Source organism: Orbicella franksi, chromosome 1 (assembly GCF_964199315.1).
Source record: "Orbicella franksi chromosome 1, jaOrbFran1.1, whole genome shotgun sequence".
Lineage (NCBI taxonomy): Eukaryota > Metazoa > Cnidaria > Anthozoa > Scleractinia > Merulinidae > Orbicella > Orbicella franksi.
The window spans coordinates 37,378,587-37,395,197 of record NC_138145.1 but is presented as its reverse complement, the minus strand read 5'-3'; the positions used below and the strand labels follow the sequence as shown (position 1 = coordinate 37,395,197).

At 37.5% G+C, this 16,611-nt stretch overlaps 2 protein-coding genes across 2 annotated transcripts in view; one reads left to right on the top strand and one right to left on the bottom strand.

The window, feature by feature from the left end:
- LOC145461481 (uncharacterized) overlaps nt 1-16,611 on the bottom strand; it is a 479,224-nt gene that overhangs the window by 419,569 nt on the left and 43,044 nt on the right.
- Nucleotides 1,256-2,275, top strand: LOC145464194 (adenosine receptor A3-like). The gene has a single exon (XM_081448007.1). The coding sequence runs from the start codon at nt 1,256-1,258 to the stop codon at nt 2,273-2,275; it is 1,020 nt and encodes a 339-aa protein (XP_081304133.1).

The following is a 16,611-nucleotide window of genomic DNA, read 5'->3' as shown; positions in this document are numbered from 1 at the left end:
AACAAACGTTCTCAAAGTTGAAATTAGTTTTATTTTGTAATCTTTTTTTAATATTTTAGCGCTGTTAATTTTCACTTTCCCTACAAAACCCACACTTTTGTTCCAATTAAATTACCTTACAATTAGTTAAGTTAAAATTAACCTCTATCGATCGATCGGTCGATGCTGCGAATTCTTTTTTACAATCAACTTCCTGTTTAATGTTTTGGGAAATTAATTATACACTTTTATTGAAGGGAACTATTTACACACGTTTGAAATAACCGTCAGCTCTTTACAAACTTTTCGGTAAAACAACTATGGAGTATATGAATAACAAGCTTACTCATTCACTGTTTTAAGGAAATAAAAAGAAGCAAAACATCCCAACCATCATTTGAAACCTTTACTTAAAAGCAAGGGAAAAAAAACAGCAGATGCTTCTGTGGTGATCACTGACTCGTCAAATTTGAGGAATATGAGAGAAGCTTCGCGATGGATGACGCAACTTAGTCACGATTTATGGCAGTCATTGCAAAACTTTTCTGAAAAATATTTTTCTTTCGCGTCTTTCAAACTAACACGGCCACTCTTTTGTTTTGTTTTATTTTTGGAACGAAAAAACAAAACAACCGATCTTAAGCGTTTTAAGCTTTTCATAATGACGTTTGTCGCAAAAAAGTTATAATGATGAAGTGGGGAAATAAGTAAGGCTTTTATTTCATGGGCGCAATTTGAAGCCATGTACAGAAAAGCACCCTGCCGTTAATGATTCTTTGTTCCTGTCACGTTTATCTGGCTGCGTTACAATCTACGCTCATTATTAGCGAGCGAAATAATACAATTCTAACAAGCGATCAATAACATTTGGAATAACTATCAAGCCAAACATGCACGTATTGAGGACCTATCTTGAAGTCCCTGCGTCGTTTTCTTTTCGCAGAAAGGCCGAAGTGTCAACCTCAGGTCCGTGTTGAAGCCGGTAAACATTGCAGTTATAACACGCTCGCAGACCTATTAAGTTGCACATGGGTGTCTATAAAGTCTTGACAAGTTGCGTCAGTGTAAAGTCAACTGAGACATGTCATGTGAAAGATTAGTCCACGATGATTGGTCTTAAAACGGTCCAAAAACTACAAATTTGGTCATGATATGACACTCGCTCCTCATTCTCATATATTGCGGTTTACAGAACTCCTATTTTTCCCATCAAGTAACGATACGCTATTATCGGCAAAGTTTAATCGACATTTCAATCGTTCAGTGAAACCAAAATATGATGAGAACAGAAGCAGCTACCAATAGCTCAGAGAACGCGACTGGTTCATCAATGATTGTTCCTTCCATGGCAGAAGGCATCGCATTGTGCACCGCATTTATTTTGATATTTGTATTTATTGTTGTAGGAAACTTGCTCACCATTGTTCTGTTTGCAGTAAACAGGAGCTTTCGTAAGAGAAGTTTGTTTCTAGTCATCAATATGGCGTTTGCTGACCTGGTGTTAGGAGTCCTGTCGCTACCTTTCTACATTTACGATGTTGGGAGCAGGTTTGAACTTTGGAAAGGTGGTTCGCCGATGTCTTTGTCAGTTTTCTACCGCATCGTTAATATCTTTTTCTCGACGTTGTCGTTAATTTCTGCAGCTTTCATATCTGGTGAGAGATTTTATGCCATTTACAGGCCATTTAAGCACCGAACACTGTCGATGCGAACATACCGTATTATTATTGTTGCTGTGTGGGCACTGACTCTCCTTATGGCCGCCCTCTTCAGTGCAACAAATTTCTTGTTTTCAGTTAAACTTACTGTGTATTCTTGGATGCCATACGTCTTGATTATGACATTCATCATATGTGGCTGTAACATCGGCATTTGGAAAAAGTTTCGACGCGGAAATATCGCTTCACAACAGCCAAACAGAGACTCGCGTAACAAACGCTTAACAAAGACCTTGCTATTTGTGTCTATTCTTGCTTTACTGTCCTGGATCCCTTTAGTTATTTTCAACTGTTTAATTTTTGTGTATGATGTCCAAATACCGTGGAAATTTTATGACCTGGTGAGCATTATAAATTACTCCAATTCGTTTGCAAATCCAGTTGTGTACGTATTAAGAATACCTGAGTTTAGAGAAGCCCTGGTTTTGTGCTGTTTAAGAAAACCAGGGGCGCCAAACATGCTAAATATTAATAGAAGAAGTAACAAGATTCCGGGGACAGAGCTCAGAACTTTACGAACAGACAACAGTCTCCCACAGCTGAAATTTAATCAAGAAGTTCTGGATACCAAAGTTTAGAAACTCTGAGTTGATGTTGTAGATTAGACGATCTTGAATTGTAAAGCGAAACATATGTTTCGTGATCAGGGAAGCATTCTACATAAATTTGTTTACACGCATATTTTGTCTCTTAAGGTAATTCCATTGAAATAGAACTCGCAATAAATTTTCTTTCAAACTTTACCTGTTGGCTGCTTATTTCAAGAGCATTTAAATTTTGAACTAAAAAAGGAGGGTCCTGGTGTTCGTTTAGGAGCAGGAAGACCTTCAATAAACTCCATAATTCCTTAAATTATCTCCTTTCAGAAACGTGTACATTTGAACCATCCACTTAACGCTTTTTGAGAGCAGAAAAAAAGGGAGAAAGTTAAGTGAGAAAAACATCAATGAATGTACCCCAGCAATTGAAAGGAGTAATTTGATGGCGTTTCAATATGTTCCAAGCACGCAGCGTTCTTGAGAGCACATATTATCTTTTCCAAACACTCGCTATGCTCTCATTTTCAGTGATAGTTTAAAACTCTGCAATAGAAATTGGTCTATATTCACTGTCTAGAAAAAAGGTGATCCCTGCATTCAAACTGAAAAATCGTTTGGTTTAGCAATAGCCACCATTTTGTATATGTTGTGTATGTGCACCCGCTCGTGAGCGCACGCTAATTAGGCAAAAATCGTGCGTAGTAGGGATGCGCAATGCAATTCTGAGGAATAACCTTAACTCCGTTTGTGCATCGCCTCTAACCACAACTAAACTACAAGAAATATTTAACCTGGTTCAGGACCATGTAACATGTAAACTTCTATTTAACAAATTTCCAACCAGTTTAAGGCAATAAGGCATGGCATGTTTATTATTCCACTGAATAATTTTAGGGTTGGTCAAAATTAGATGAGGAAGAGAATTTGGGCCAATGTCTTCGAAAAAACCAGAAACCTTGTGCCCTTTTGACGTCGTCTTTCGGAAACATATGTATGACAATGCCTTGCGTGTAAGTGGTGTTTTTACAGTTCACCAAAACAGGCCATTCGACAACATAAAACTTCCCATTCTTTCGCTTGCAATACTTCCCGGCATTCTTTCGCTTGTTTCTCTCAGCTGCTGTGATGGCTGGAAAGTTTTACACACCTTATGACGTCAACGGTCCTAATTTGCCCACGTTATTCGTTCGATAAACCAGGCAGAGGAAAAACAAGATGCACTTAGATCATGATCAGCCGACGACACGTCAGCTATCCTAATAATGGACGGGGCCATGAAATTTCTTCAAATTAGATATCGTGAGAAGCAGTCCGATTGGTTTGGAAAACGAGGCCTTAACTGGCACATATCAACGGTAATAACTAAGAATGCTAGCAATGGGAAGGTTGAGCTGAAATCATATGCGCATATCTTTGATTCGTGCCAGCAGGACTAGTATGTAGTCTGCTCGATCAATCATTGAAAACAGACTGGAGGTTGTAAAAAAAGGATCACCCCCAGATTATCCGAGGGAGTCTTAGGAGTGACGAAGCAGGCTGTTACAACAACAACTTCCTCTTGGACTGGGGAGCAATGGCGGAGTGAGACGTGTTTTCTTAAGCCGCCCGCCTTAAATTCAATTGCTCTGCGGATTTTAATGGCCGAAGCTCTGGAGGAAACACTGAACAAACGGAAAACTAGAGTGTCTTCGTCAGACGAATCTTCGATTTCGAACGCTTCTCCAGAAAGCAAAAAATTGAAAAGCGGCGAGCACGCTGTTCGTGTCCATGAAGTAAGCGAGCTAGACACAGAAGAAGACGTAAGTTTACCGGCCTTGAATATTACCGAAGAGTTTAGCGACACACTTCAAAACATTTTAAAGAAGCTAGACAAACTGGACAGTATTGAAAAATCAATGAAAGATTTTCAAGCGACTCTTTTGAAACTTGAAGGACGTGTGCAAAATTTAGAGAGCTGTCACGCCACCACAAGACGCGATGTTGATGATATTAAAGAGAGCTTAAATTCAATCGAAGCAGATCGCCAAGAAGCTTCGCAGAGTCTAAAAAAATTGCAAGATAATACCAACACGAAGTTAAAAAGCCTGGAGGAGGAGAACCTTAAGCTTGGAGCCAGAGTTAAAGAAGTAGAAGACCAACACCTGTATCTTGAAGCCTACTCTAGGCGTGAAAATTTGAAATTCGAAAACATTCCAGAGGACGACGCGAGCAGAGAAGATACGGAATTGGTGCTACGTTCTTTCCTCGAAAGGGATCTTGGCTATGCTGATGCTGCCTCGGTAGAAATCCAACGAGTCCACCGCCTTGGTAAGAAGAAAGAAGGGAAACCGCGGCCTATTCTAGCAAGATTTCTGAGATTCAAGGATTGTCAAAGCATGCTCGCTTTGGGTCCCCGACTGCGAGAAACCAATTTTAAGATGTATCAAGATCTGCCTTTTGAGATCGTGGAGCGGCGGAGGGCACAAATGGATACCTTTAAGAAGGCCAGGAGAAACAACATCCCGGCTTCATTTAGCAAGGCACAGTCCGACAAGCTGTTCGTCCGAGGTAAATTTTGGCCTTTGGGTAAGGAACTTGAACTGTAGCATAATGTGTCCATACATAGTTTTCTATTTTTTGTTGTTGTTATTATTATGCCTGATAGATTCGGCCTCCGCTACATCTAGAACTAATATTAGGCGGCTCTAAAATGAAAAATACGAACAAAGTAACAAATGCAACCGTATTCCATCAGCAGTCTTCTAATATTATTGATTTTAAGTGCGTTTATGTGTAGATATGTAAATATTCGTATTTTTGATTTATTTTGCCAGCTTACACTTTCAAGGTTTATTTCAGCAATGCACTTGAGCGCCTTCGATCAAATTATTTTTAACAAAATATATGAGAAAAATGGATCTCAGAATAGGATCGATTAATACTCGGGGACTAGGAGACAAGTTTAAGAGACGTGAAATTTTCAACTGGCTCAAATGTAAAAAAAGTGTCGGTATATTTTATCCAAGAAGCCCATTGTACGGAAGACAATATACATGATTGGAGAGCTGAATGGGGTTACCAGGCATTATTCAGCTGTTGTTCTAGTAACAAAGCAGGTGTAGCCATACTTTTTAACAATAATTTCAGTTTTCAGCTCTTGAAAGCTTACACCGATCCCAAGGGACGATTCATAATATGTGACCTGATTACAAATGGAAAACACATAACCTTAGCAAATATATACGCTCCAAACGAAGATGATCCGAATTTCTTCACCTCTGTTTTTAATCAGCTACTCGACTTTAAACGCGAGGAGATAATTGTTGGTGGAGACTTTAACCTAGTACTGAATGTTGACAAGAACAAAAAAGGTGGTCTTGCCAGATCCCACAAAAAATCGCTGGAAGTGATAAACGATTTCTCTGTAAACCTGGATTTAATAGATGCATGGAGAGTTTTAAACCCAGAGAGTTCCAGATTCACGTGGCGACAAAAGAAACCTGAAGTTCACTGTAGGCTCGACTTTTTCCTAGTAAATCAGACTACATTTTGTAACACCGTCAGTGCGGACATATTACCAGGATACAAAACGGATCATTCCATGATTACATTACAAATCTCGCTGCATTCTAACAACAGAGGACGAGGTTTTTGGAAACTTAACACCTCTTTTTTAAATGACATTGAGTATGTTAATCGGATAAAATCAATCATAAAACAAACCAAGGTTGAAGACGCGCAAGATGATACTGTTAACCCTAATTTACTATGGGAAATGGTTAAATTGAAAGTGAGAGAGGAGTCCTTGAAATATGGAACTTCTAAGAAAAAGAAACTCGCTAGAAAAGAGGAGGAAATAGAACAAGCAATCGCAACTCTTGAAAAACGTCTTCCTGAATTTAGTGGCGACGAAACTCGACGAGAACAAGTGTGGTCGGACCTTGAAACAAAGAAACGCGAACTGGCGGCAATAATAGAATACAGGACAAAAGGAGCAATTTTAAGATCTAAATCTCAATGGTACAATGAAGGTGAGAAAAATACCAAATACTTTCTCAATCTGGAAAAGAGACATTGTAAACAAGGAACAATAACCCAGCTCAAAGTCAATGACAACGACCTCATTTGTACAGACAAAGAGATTTTAAAAGAATGTGAATCGTTTTACCAAAATCTTTACAGTTCTAATGTAGCTATTGACAACCAAGAAGGGGCTTTCTTCTTTCCACAGCAAGAAAACAAAAAGGTTTTAAGAATGGCTGACTGTTAGGATCGAGAAACGCCGGTCAACGACCGATTTGGCAAATCGCTCATATTTTGCCCAAAGATACCCTTAGGTGACCTTATTCTAAAAATCATATTATAAGGTTTCAGCGAATTTTTATTCTTCAGAAATTTGCGCAAATTTGAAAGCGCGGTCAAAGTGCGGTTTTTCGTGTAATAAAATGACCGAAATAAGGTGCGAGGACGAAGCGCTGCTTAAGTCTTAAAATAAATTCAATTGACTCCAAACTTCACATAAACGTGGAACAACCACTCTAATTTATTTCTCGTTTTAAACTAATCTCAGATATGTTGATATAGTGGTTTTCCAAACCATTTTAAAAACACCTATGAAGCGTGTGGAAAATAACAGCAAAATATAGGTCATGTTTAACAGCATAAAAAGGCATCTGGTACCTCACTTTCCGATTATTTTACTTTACAGCCTAAAAATATCATTATTAAACATATACCATGCCAAGTCTCATGCTCGAACTCGCAGTATTTCCCTTTGAGAAAAACGAAAATCTATGTCAATGTTTTCGGCGCAAATAACACAATAATTATACAAAAACAAGAGACAAATCAATTTCAATGGCGAAAGTAAAAGGCTATAATTATTTAAAAGGCCGTCATTTTTACTGCTATCAGTAGAAACATAATGTCCACTACATAAAAACTGTTTTTAGACGTTTTCGATCGAAACATTGCGCGTTAACTTTGCTTAATTTCCTGTCCGCCGTCATGTCTAGTTTGTCACCGTGTGTATTTCCTTTATGTAAACAACACTGTGAATGGTTGTCATAACAAACGCAAAGAGATTTTCTGGAACCTCGATGTTTTCGATTCTCCAAAACGCTTTAAGTTCGTTAAGACACAATAATGGGTCAACTTGGAATGCTGTTAAGCATTAAGGACGTTAAAGGATTGTAAATTAATCGAGTTGAAATATCTTAAAGCAAATCAAAATCGCGCCCTTACGCTAATTGCTAAACAGCTGATCTCCCTTCAAGTTTAAGAAGTCGAGAGGTTAATCCGGCGATGTATTACCGGTACAACAACAAAATCAAACCGAATGTAAGTTTAAAAGTGTAGTGGCAAGTTCGAAATAAATTTCGCCTATATGAATTGGAAACAAGGAGTGAAACGGTCTGACCCGAAACAAATAAACAAAATATTAATACGACTAATTTAATCCGAAAACGTTACAGAAAACATACCTAAAAGCCGTCGATTTCCCTCAATACCACTCCACATTGCCTTAAAGAGGCCAAGCTTTCTGCTGTAAGAATGAGGGGCCTCATGAATCTGTTTTTATTATATCGGCAACCATGCTGCGTGGCTGATATTCGAGACTCAGTAAAAGTTGTCACACAACCCTACGAGCAGCCCAGTCACGCTTTCACTGCTCTCGCGCAAATGTTCAACATTTGGCAATTACAAGTTTAATGTAGTGACAGTAGATTGAAATGCGCTTTTTAAAGCTCTCCTATCCAGGAGCAATTATTTCTTGTTCTTGAATGGCTCTTAGTTGTAGCTACAGTCGGGGAGGGGGGGGGGGGGTGTACTCCCGGAATTAATAAGTAGTTCTTTGTGAAAAACTATTTTAAGGAAAGTAAGCTGTTCGCGAGATCTATGTTTTCAGATGTTCTAGAGTGATTAGTTTGTTAGGGCACTGTACATGTTGCGCTGCGCCTGCGCGCAGTGTCGGACAAAAAGTACATTAGATCATCTGTTATACTGCAGAAGAAACCCTTGACCATTAGCATGTTCATAAAGCTAAATAGTGTCACTGTAACAGCATCAGTTCATTAGAATAAAACAGAGGCCTATTAGGGTAAGGCGTAGGGACAATCTGCAGTCCTTCCACCAGTGGTTTACTATCACTCTTCTCGGTTAAGCTTTGCGAGTTGCCTGACTTAACTCGTGGCTCCCGGCCACGCCCAGCTAGTAGTATGTCACCACCCCAGTATGTGAGTATGTGTCGAAAGAAAACTTGAGATTCTATCAAATACGATTAGCATTACAACCAGACCGATTGCGTGTTGGACAACGCTAAATTTTGATGTGCAACAGGCTTTTCCGGTTTAAATGCTTTTCCACCTGTCCACGGTCAATGCAATATGCGCGCCAACAAGTAATTGACTCAGCGGAACTAAACTCAAAATTATTTAGCCTAGTGATCTCTGTGATACTTCGACAATCATCTGGTGTTTCAATGTTACCTTTAAGAGCTGAAGACCACTTAATTTTCCACGGCATAGAGATTTCCGAAATTTCCGGGAGTACACCCCTCCCCCCTCCCCGACTGTAACTACAACTAAGAGCCATTCAAGAACAAGAAATAATTGCTCCTGGATAGGAGAGTTTTAAAAAGCGCATTTCAATCTACTGTCACTACTTTAAACTTGTAATTGCCGAATGTTGAGCATTTGCGCGAGAGCAGTGAAAGCGTGACTGGGCTGCTCGTAGGGTTGTGTGACAACTTTTACTGAGTCTCGAATATCAGCCACGCAGCATGGTTGCCGATAAAAACAGATTCATAAGGCCTCCTATTCTTACAGCAGAAAGCTTGGCCTCTTTAAGGCAATGTGGATTGGTATTGAGGGGAATCGACGGCTTTTAGGTATGTTTTCTGTAACGTTTTCGGATTAAATTAGTCGTATTAATATCTAGTTTATTTGTTTCGGGTCAGACCGTTTCACTTCTTGTTTCCAATTTATATAGGCGAAATTTATTTCGAACTTGCCACTACACTTTTAAACTTACACTTTTGATGACCTCGGTTTGATTTTGTTGCTGTACCGGTAATACATTACCGGATTAACCTCTCGACTTCTTGGACTTGAACGGAGATCGGCTGTTTACCAATTAGCGTAAGGGCGCGATTTTGATTTGCTTTAAGATATTTCAACTCGATTAATTTACAGTCCTGTAACGTCCTTAATGCTAAACAGCATTCCAAGTTGACCCATTATTGTATCTTAACGAACTTAAAGCGTTTTAGAGAATCGAAAACATCGAGGTTCCAGAAAATCTCTTTGCGTTTGTTATGACAACCATTCACAGTGTTGTTTACATAAAGGAAATACACACGGTGACAAACTAGACATGACGGCGGACAGGAAATTAAGCAAAGTTAACGCGCAATGTTTCGATCGAAAACGTCTAAAAACAGTTTTTATGTAGTGGACATTATGTTTCTACTGATAGCAGTAAAAATGACGGCCTTTTAAATAATTATAGCCTTTTACTTTCGCCATTGAAATTGATTTGTCTCTTGTTTTTGTATAATTATTGTGTTATTTGCGCCGAAAACATTGACATAGATTTTCGTTTTTCTCAAAGGGAAATACTGCGAGTTCGAGCATGAGACTTGGCATGGTATATGTTTAATAATGATATTTTTAGGCTGTAAAGTAAAATAATCGGAAAGTGAGGTACCAGATGCCTTTTTATGCTGTTAAACATGACCTATATTTTGCTGTTATTTTCCACACGCTTCATAGGTGTTTTTAAAATGGTTTGGAAAACCACTATATCAACATATCTGAGATTAGTTTAAAACGAGAAATAAATTAGAGTGGTTGTTCCACGTTTATGTGAAGTTTGGAGTCAATTGAATTTATTTTAAGACTTAAGCAGCGCTTCGTCCTCGCACCTTATTTCGGTCATTTTATTACACGAAAAACCGCACTTTGACCGCGCTTTCAAATTTGCGCAAATTTCTGAAGAATAAAAATTCGCTGAAACCTTATAATATGATTTTTAGAATAAGGTCACCTAAGGGTATCTTTGGGCAAAATATGAGCGATTTGCCAAATCGGTCGTTGACCGGCGTTTCTCGATCCTAACATTCAGCCATTCTTAAATAACGATGAAGAATCTCTCTGTGAGGGCGAATTAAGGAAGAATGAATGTTTTGAAGCGCTGAAAAGTATGGTGACAGATAAATCCCCAGGAACCGATGGTCTCCCCTGCGAATTCTACAAAGTGTTTTGGAATGACGTGGCGGAATTTTTGATACACTCTTTTAATTATTCCTAAGAAATTGGAAAGCTCTCAATATCACAAAGGAGGGGCATTATTAAGCTCATACCAAAAAAGGATGCTAACCTTAATTCAATAAAGAACTGGCGACCTTTAACGCTTTTGAATTGCGATTACAAAATTGCAACAAAAGCTATTGCAAGCCGCATCAAAACTTTCCTGCCAAAACTTGTTTCTGACGATCAAACCGGCTTCATTAGAGACAGATTCATCGGAGAAAATATTCGTTTAATAGACAGCGTCATCAAATTTTCAAAAGCAAACAATATGCCGGGACTGCTCCTTTTTCTTGATTTTGAAAAAGCCTTTGATACCCTAGAGTGGCCCTTTATTCGTAAAACCTTCCAATACTTTGGTTTCGGCCCATCACTGCTGAACTGGTTAAAAGTATTTTACTACAATAGCGAAAGCTGTATTTTAAACAATGGATGGGCAAGTAATTTCTTTGAGCTCAACCGGGGAGTCAGGCAAGTTTGCCCTCTGTCACCGTATTTATTCATTCTCTCTGTGGAAGTACTCGCCAATGCAATTCGCCAAAAAAAAAGAAATCCGTGGCATAATTGTAAAGGACAAAGAAATTAAACTTAGCCAATATGCAGATGACACGACCCTTATTTTAGACGGCTCCGAAGAATCCTTTCTAGAATCTTTGAAGATAATAGACTATTTCGGTGATATATCCGGCCTCAGACTTAACAGCAAAAAGACAGAAGCTTTGTGGATCGGTGCAAGTGCGGATTGGGATTTTAAACTTTGCCCTGAAAAATACTTCAAATGGCCAAAAAAAAAAGTCAGAGCGTTAGGGGTATGGTTGTCAACAGACCCTGATGTAACTATATCTTTGAATTACAAAGATAAAATAGAAAAAAATTAAATCGATTCTGGGATGCTGGAAACTTCGCAGACTTGGCCTTTTAGGTAAAATTACTGTTTTAAAAAGCCTCATAGCTTCACAACTGGTATATATTTTTTCTCCTCTGCAAACAAATCATACAGCAATAAAGGAGATAAATGTAATGTTTTACAACTTCTTATGGAATGACAAAGGCGACAAAATAAAAAGAAAGGTAATGATTAATGATTACTCAGAAGGGGGACTTAAAATGATTGATATAACCTCCTTTAATAGATCTCTCAAAGCCACATGGATAAAGAAGTATCTAGATAAGGAAAACAATGGAAGCTGGAAAAGATTTTTTGACTCAGAACTTGAAAAATATGGAGGTGAAGTAACACTAACTGGAAATCTAAACATAAAAGACAGTCGTAACATTATTAAAGTATCAGATCCTTTTTTCAAAGAAATTCTTGAAATCTGGTCAGAAGCCAATTATGAAGAAAAGATGGTATCAGACTATCACTTTCGGTCATCGCCCTTATGGTATAATTCACTAATAAGAGTTGGGAATAGACCAGTGTTTTTTAAAGAATGGTTCCTCAAAGGAATAACAAAAGTAGAACATTTAATGGATGACTCCGGAAAGTTTCTCTCGCTCACTGCTTTCCAGACTATACATGACCTGACAGCCCGACCTTTAACCTTTCTTGGAATCATTTCTTCAATAAAACTTCTTCAAAGACATATACCCCATAACATCAGAACCTCTATTAAACATGAAAGTTTCTTGTCAAAATTTTCAAAAAGCAAAAAACCTAGTAGACTAGTATATAAGAAACTAGTATCAGGAAAAAGTGAACCACCCAACCAAAGTCAACAAAAGTGGCAGGAAGACGTCACTCTCACAACAAAACAAGAGCTCAACTGGAAAAAGGTTTACCAAATGGCTTTTCAATGTACAAAGAGCACAAAACTTATAACTTTCAATTTTAAATTTCTTCATAGAAGAATATCAACAAACAACTTCTTGAAAAAAATTGGTCTCGTCGATAGCGAGAAATGCACTTTCTGCGAAAGAGAAACAGAGAAACTTGTACATTTATTTTGGGCTTGCCCAAAAACTCAATATTTTTGGAACAATTTTGAAGTATGGCTACAGTCTTGCCAAGTTATTGCCAAGGAGACACCCTTAGAACCTGAACCTGAGCTCTAAACATAAACTCCAAATTAACTTCTGCTGCTTAAATGCTAAATATTACAGTTGGCTATGTAGACAGAAAAAATGTTCTCCAAAACTAAATGATTTCTTACTGTATTTAAAACATATCTATGAAATGGAAAAAAATACAACTACAATCGTTTTAAAAAAGTGGGAGGCTCTGTTGCCTCTTTTGTAATCTCTTGACAACTCGACCCTAGTCCCCTGAAAACGAAAATAAAAATGAAAGGAAAAGAAACAAGGCGCAGATATATATACCATGCATATTTTCTGTAATTTGCAACTCGGAATGTACATTAGTGACAGGAGTAAACTGGTATGATCTTACCGTGCTAGAATTGTAAGAAGGGCAAGTAATCTAATTATGTTGTATTGTAAGCAGTGTAAGTATTAGTATTGTTAGTAGCGTGAGTATGCGTATTATATAGAGTAAGTGTTACTATCGTAAGTGGCGTAAGTAATAAGTTTTTTGTAAGTAATGTAAGTAACTACATTAATATTGTATTGTAAGCAGTGTAAGTAGCATTTAAAAAGAATAAACTTCCTCTTGGTGGCCGTAAGAGATGCTGGGAAACGAGTTGGTCTTACTGTCACGCAGTATGACTTCCGAGCCACAGTACGGAAAGGATGTGTGTGATAGAATCCTTTGTCCGATGAAATCAATATCCAGTTTAGTTAAAATTGGTATCTGCAGGCAAATCGGAGTAATTGGTCTCGCAAAGTCCAAAAAAACTCATTAGTCAGAAATATTTCCCGCCAAATTTTTAGCGAAGAATATTACCTTATACCTACTTTCTGCGATTGTTATCCATGATTTACCAAAATATAAAAAATAGAATTTTCGCGGGAAAATTTAGCCTAAGTAATGGTAAGGATTTGGCAAGTTTGAAATGTTTACATAGGTTACTAACGATGTCAGAGCTTAAAAACTCTATTCTGCAGTCCAGCTAACTATTTTTTGCCTGTAGATACCAATTTTTAACTAAACTGTATATTGATAACAGTGCAAAAGACCATCACAAAAATGTCTTTCTGTGGAAATAAACTGCTGCACTTTTGAAAAACGACTCGCTGAAAATGGCTAAAATTTGGGTCACGCTCATGAACCATTCGGCGGCGATATTTGGCACCTCGTGAAAAACCGTAGAATTAATGCGAAAGACCGCTAATATTTCTCAATCAACTAATAAGGAAACAAATATCATCTCATGAAAATAAGAGTTTCTGGAATTTGTAGGAAGTACCTTTCAGGCTCATCTAAAGTTGTCCGAAATTTCGATCATTTTAGACCGCTTGAGGGCCAAAATCGCGATGTGGCGATATCTCGAAGAAAAAACGAACGCCTACCTCGGAAAATGTCATGGTTGTTAATCTTTTCGGATAGCTTTTATACTGTGAAAAGATGAATGTAAACGGCCGACCTCGATCTTTTGGTACTGCCCGGTTTTCTCCGACAATGACACTTAAGAATTTATATGGGGAACTTAAGAACAATAATCGGTGCGAAATTGTGTCAGGCAAGCTTTCACGTCTGAAATTAGCTATGTTGATCAAACTCCTGTAGTTCCAAAAGGTTAGTGCCCAAAGTTTTTTTTTCCAGTTCTCGGTACACTAGCCCTAGTACTAGACATGGATATTGGTCAAGGCTCCAGGTCACGTTATACTTTTGAGAAACACTCCTTCAACCAGCAACATGCCCGCTAAAATTTTGCGAAGGCCTTCTGTGGGGCATTTTCAAAAAATCATAATTAATTTTTCTTCCGCCCGATTTTAAATATTTTACCGTTAATCGAAAGAAAAAACATGAAATAAAATCATATGTAAGTTTTATTGTATTTGAGTAAAAGCGTAATTTTTCAGCTCCTTCCGCGCAACGCCTAAATTTGACTCGAAACAGAACGGTTTTACGGTTTTGGACCGTACTCGGAAATCGTCGCCAGAAATATTGAAAAATAGCACTTAAAGCCAAATTATTGCTATTTTTGTTTATCATATGGACTAACTGTTTCACACAGAAAATTCGAAGCAATTCTCTTTTCGGCCGAAAATCGAGTGGTCGGTTCTTACACGGACAGCCTCTTAAGCTGTAAGGTATGGTTGTCCAAGAAGATAAATACCTCTTGGAAATTCAATATCAAACGAGACATTGAGTAAATATGATTCTGTTCCTTATTCTTTTGTAAAGTTCGCAAGGCAAACATCTCCCTTTCAAATTGATATTTTTAATTTCGTGCGCCGTCAGAGACTAAATATCGATGATTAGCTTGTCGCAGATGGCAATTTTCGAACAAAGTAAAATTAAAAAGCTACGGTAAGTCTGGTGGATATATCTCCTGATTTCACCTATAAATCTCTCTACACATGTAAATCACTTTATAGATGTATTTTTAAAAAAGAAAAACGTCGAAGACCCCTAATTTCAATGGATTACTGAAGAACTCCATGAACTATAAAGGGTAAGTATCCACGCAAACCAAGCAACTACATGTATTAAATTATCAATGACCTACCCAGCTGTTTATTAGGCTATTCTGCCTTCCTTTTTACCTCAAAGAATAATTGGCTAATAAAATAAAATAGAATGAGACTTACAAATCCGCGGAAGTGCAGATGAAAATTCACAATATCCCCAGAATTTAAGTAAGAACCTGTCTCAAAATACAGTTCTGTGACTTTTCCATGTAAATTTAAACAAATATACTACCGTGTTTCACGGTAGCCGAGCACTAATTCCTTTAATGTTAAGTTGCATACCAAACTCATTAGGAATTTTAAATTCTTGCAAAAGAACACGAAAGTCAGGATAATTTAGTCCTCAGCAATGAGGGCTATTTTGATAGAGGACTTTCGCTGCATTTTTTTTGCAAAAATTTATTTCATAGTGGGTTTTTTAAGCCAATAGTTTTTAACCATTTGAAGAAATTCAAATTCAGTCTAACAAGAACACTTCATAAAAGCTGTGGACTTTTGATTGGTTAACCATTAATAATTGGTGTACATCAAGGAAAAAGTTGACAATGTGCCACTCGGTGCCGTCAAACGTTGTTAGGTAAACGCCCACGGTTTTGCGCATGAGCTGTTTCCTCGCCACGATACAGCACTTACACCTTGCTTTCTGTCAAAATTAACCTTCTCAAACTATTTTTTACAATCAACTTCCCGCTTAATGCTCACTGGAAAAGTTGAAAATTTACAGAGTATGTAAATAACATGTAATTAACATGTAAATAATCAAAGAGACTGTAAAGAATAATTTACATGATTTTTCCCTTTTTACATGTTTTGGAGGTTTCATGTAAAAAACATGTAAATATTTCAAGTGGAACATGTAAATGATGAAGAAAACACTGTAAATGTTTCAAAGCAAAGGGCTAAGATCATGTAAATAACATGTAAACTGTTCCTGCAAATACTGTAAAGAGCCTGTAAATTTCTTGTGATTAAACCTGGAAACCCGTAAATAACATGTAAATTTAATACAGAAAGGCTGCCATAATACTGTAAATAACATGCAAATAAAAAAGGAGAGGCTGTAAACAACATGTGAATAAAAAAAAGGAAGCTGTAAATAAGATGGAAAATGGAAACAGGAGCATGTAAATAACGTGTAAATGAAAAAAGGGAGCCTGTAAATAACATGTAAATCGAAAAAGGGAGCCTGTAAATAACGTGTAAATCGAAAAAGGGAGTCTGTAAATAACATAGAAATCAAAAAAGCCCATAAAGAACATGTAAATCGAAAAAGGGAGCCTTTAAATAACATGTAACTCGAAAAAGGGAGCCTGTAAATAATATGTAAATCGAAAAAGGGAGCCTGTAAATAACATGTAAATCGAAAAAGGGAGCCTGTAATAACATGTAAATCGAAAAAGGGAGCCTGTAAATAACATGTAAATGGAAAAAGAGAGCCTGTAAATAACATAGAAATCAAAAAAGGGAGCCAGTAAATAACATGTAAATCGAAAAAGGGAGACTGTAAATAACATGCAAATCGAAAAAGGGAGCCTGTAAATAACATGTAAATTG

Excerpts from the sequence above, each read along its gene's own strand:
- LOC145464194 (XM_081448007.1), top strand. The coding sequence starts at position 1,256 with ATGATGAGAACAGAAGCAGCTACCAATAGCTCAGAGAACGCGACTGGT.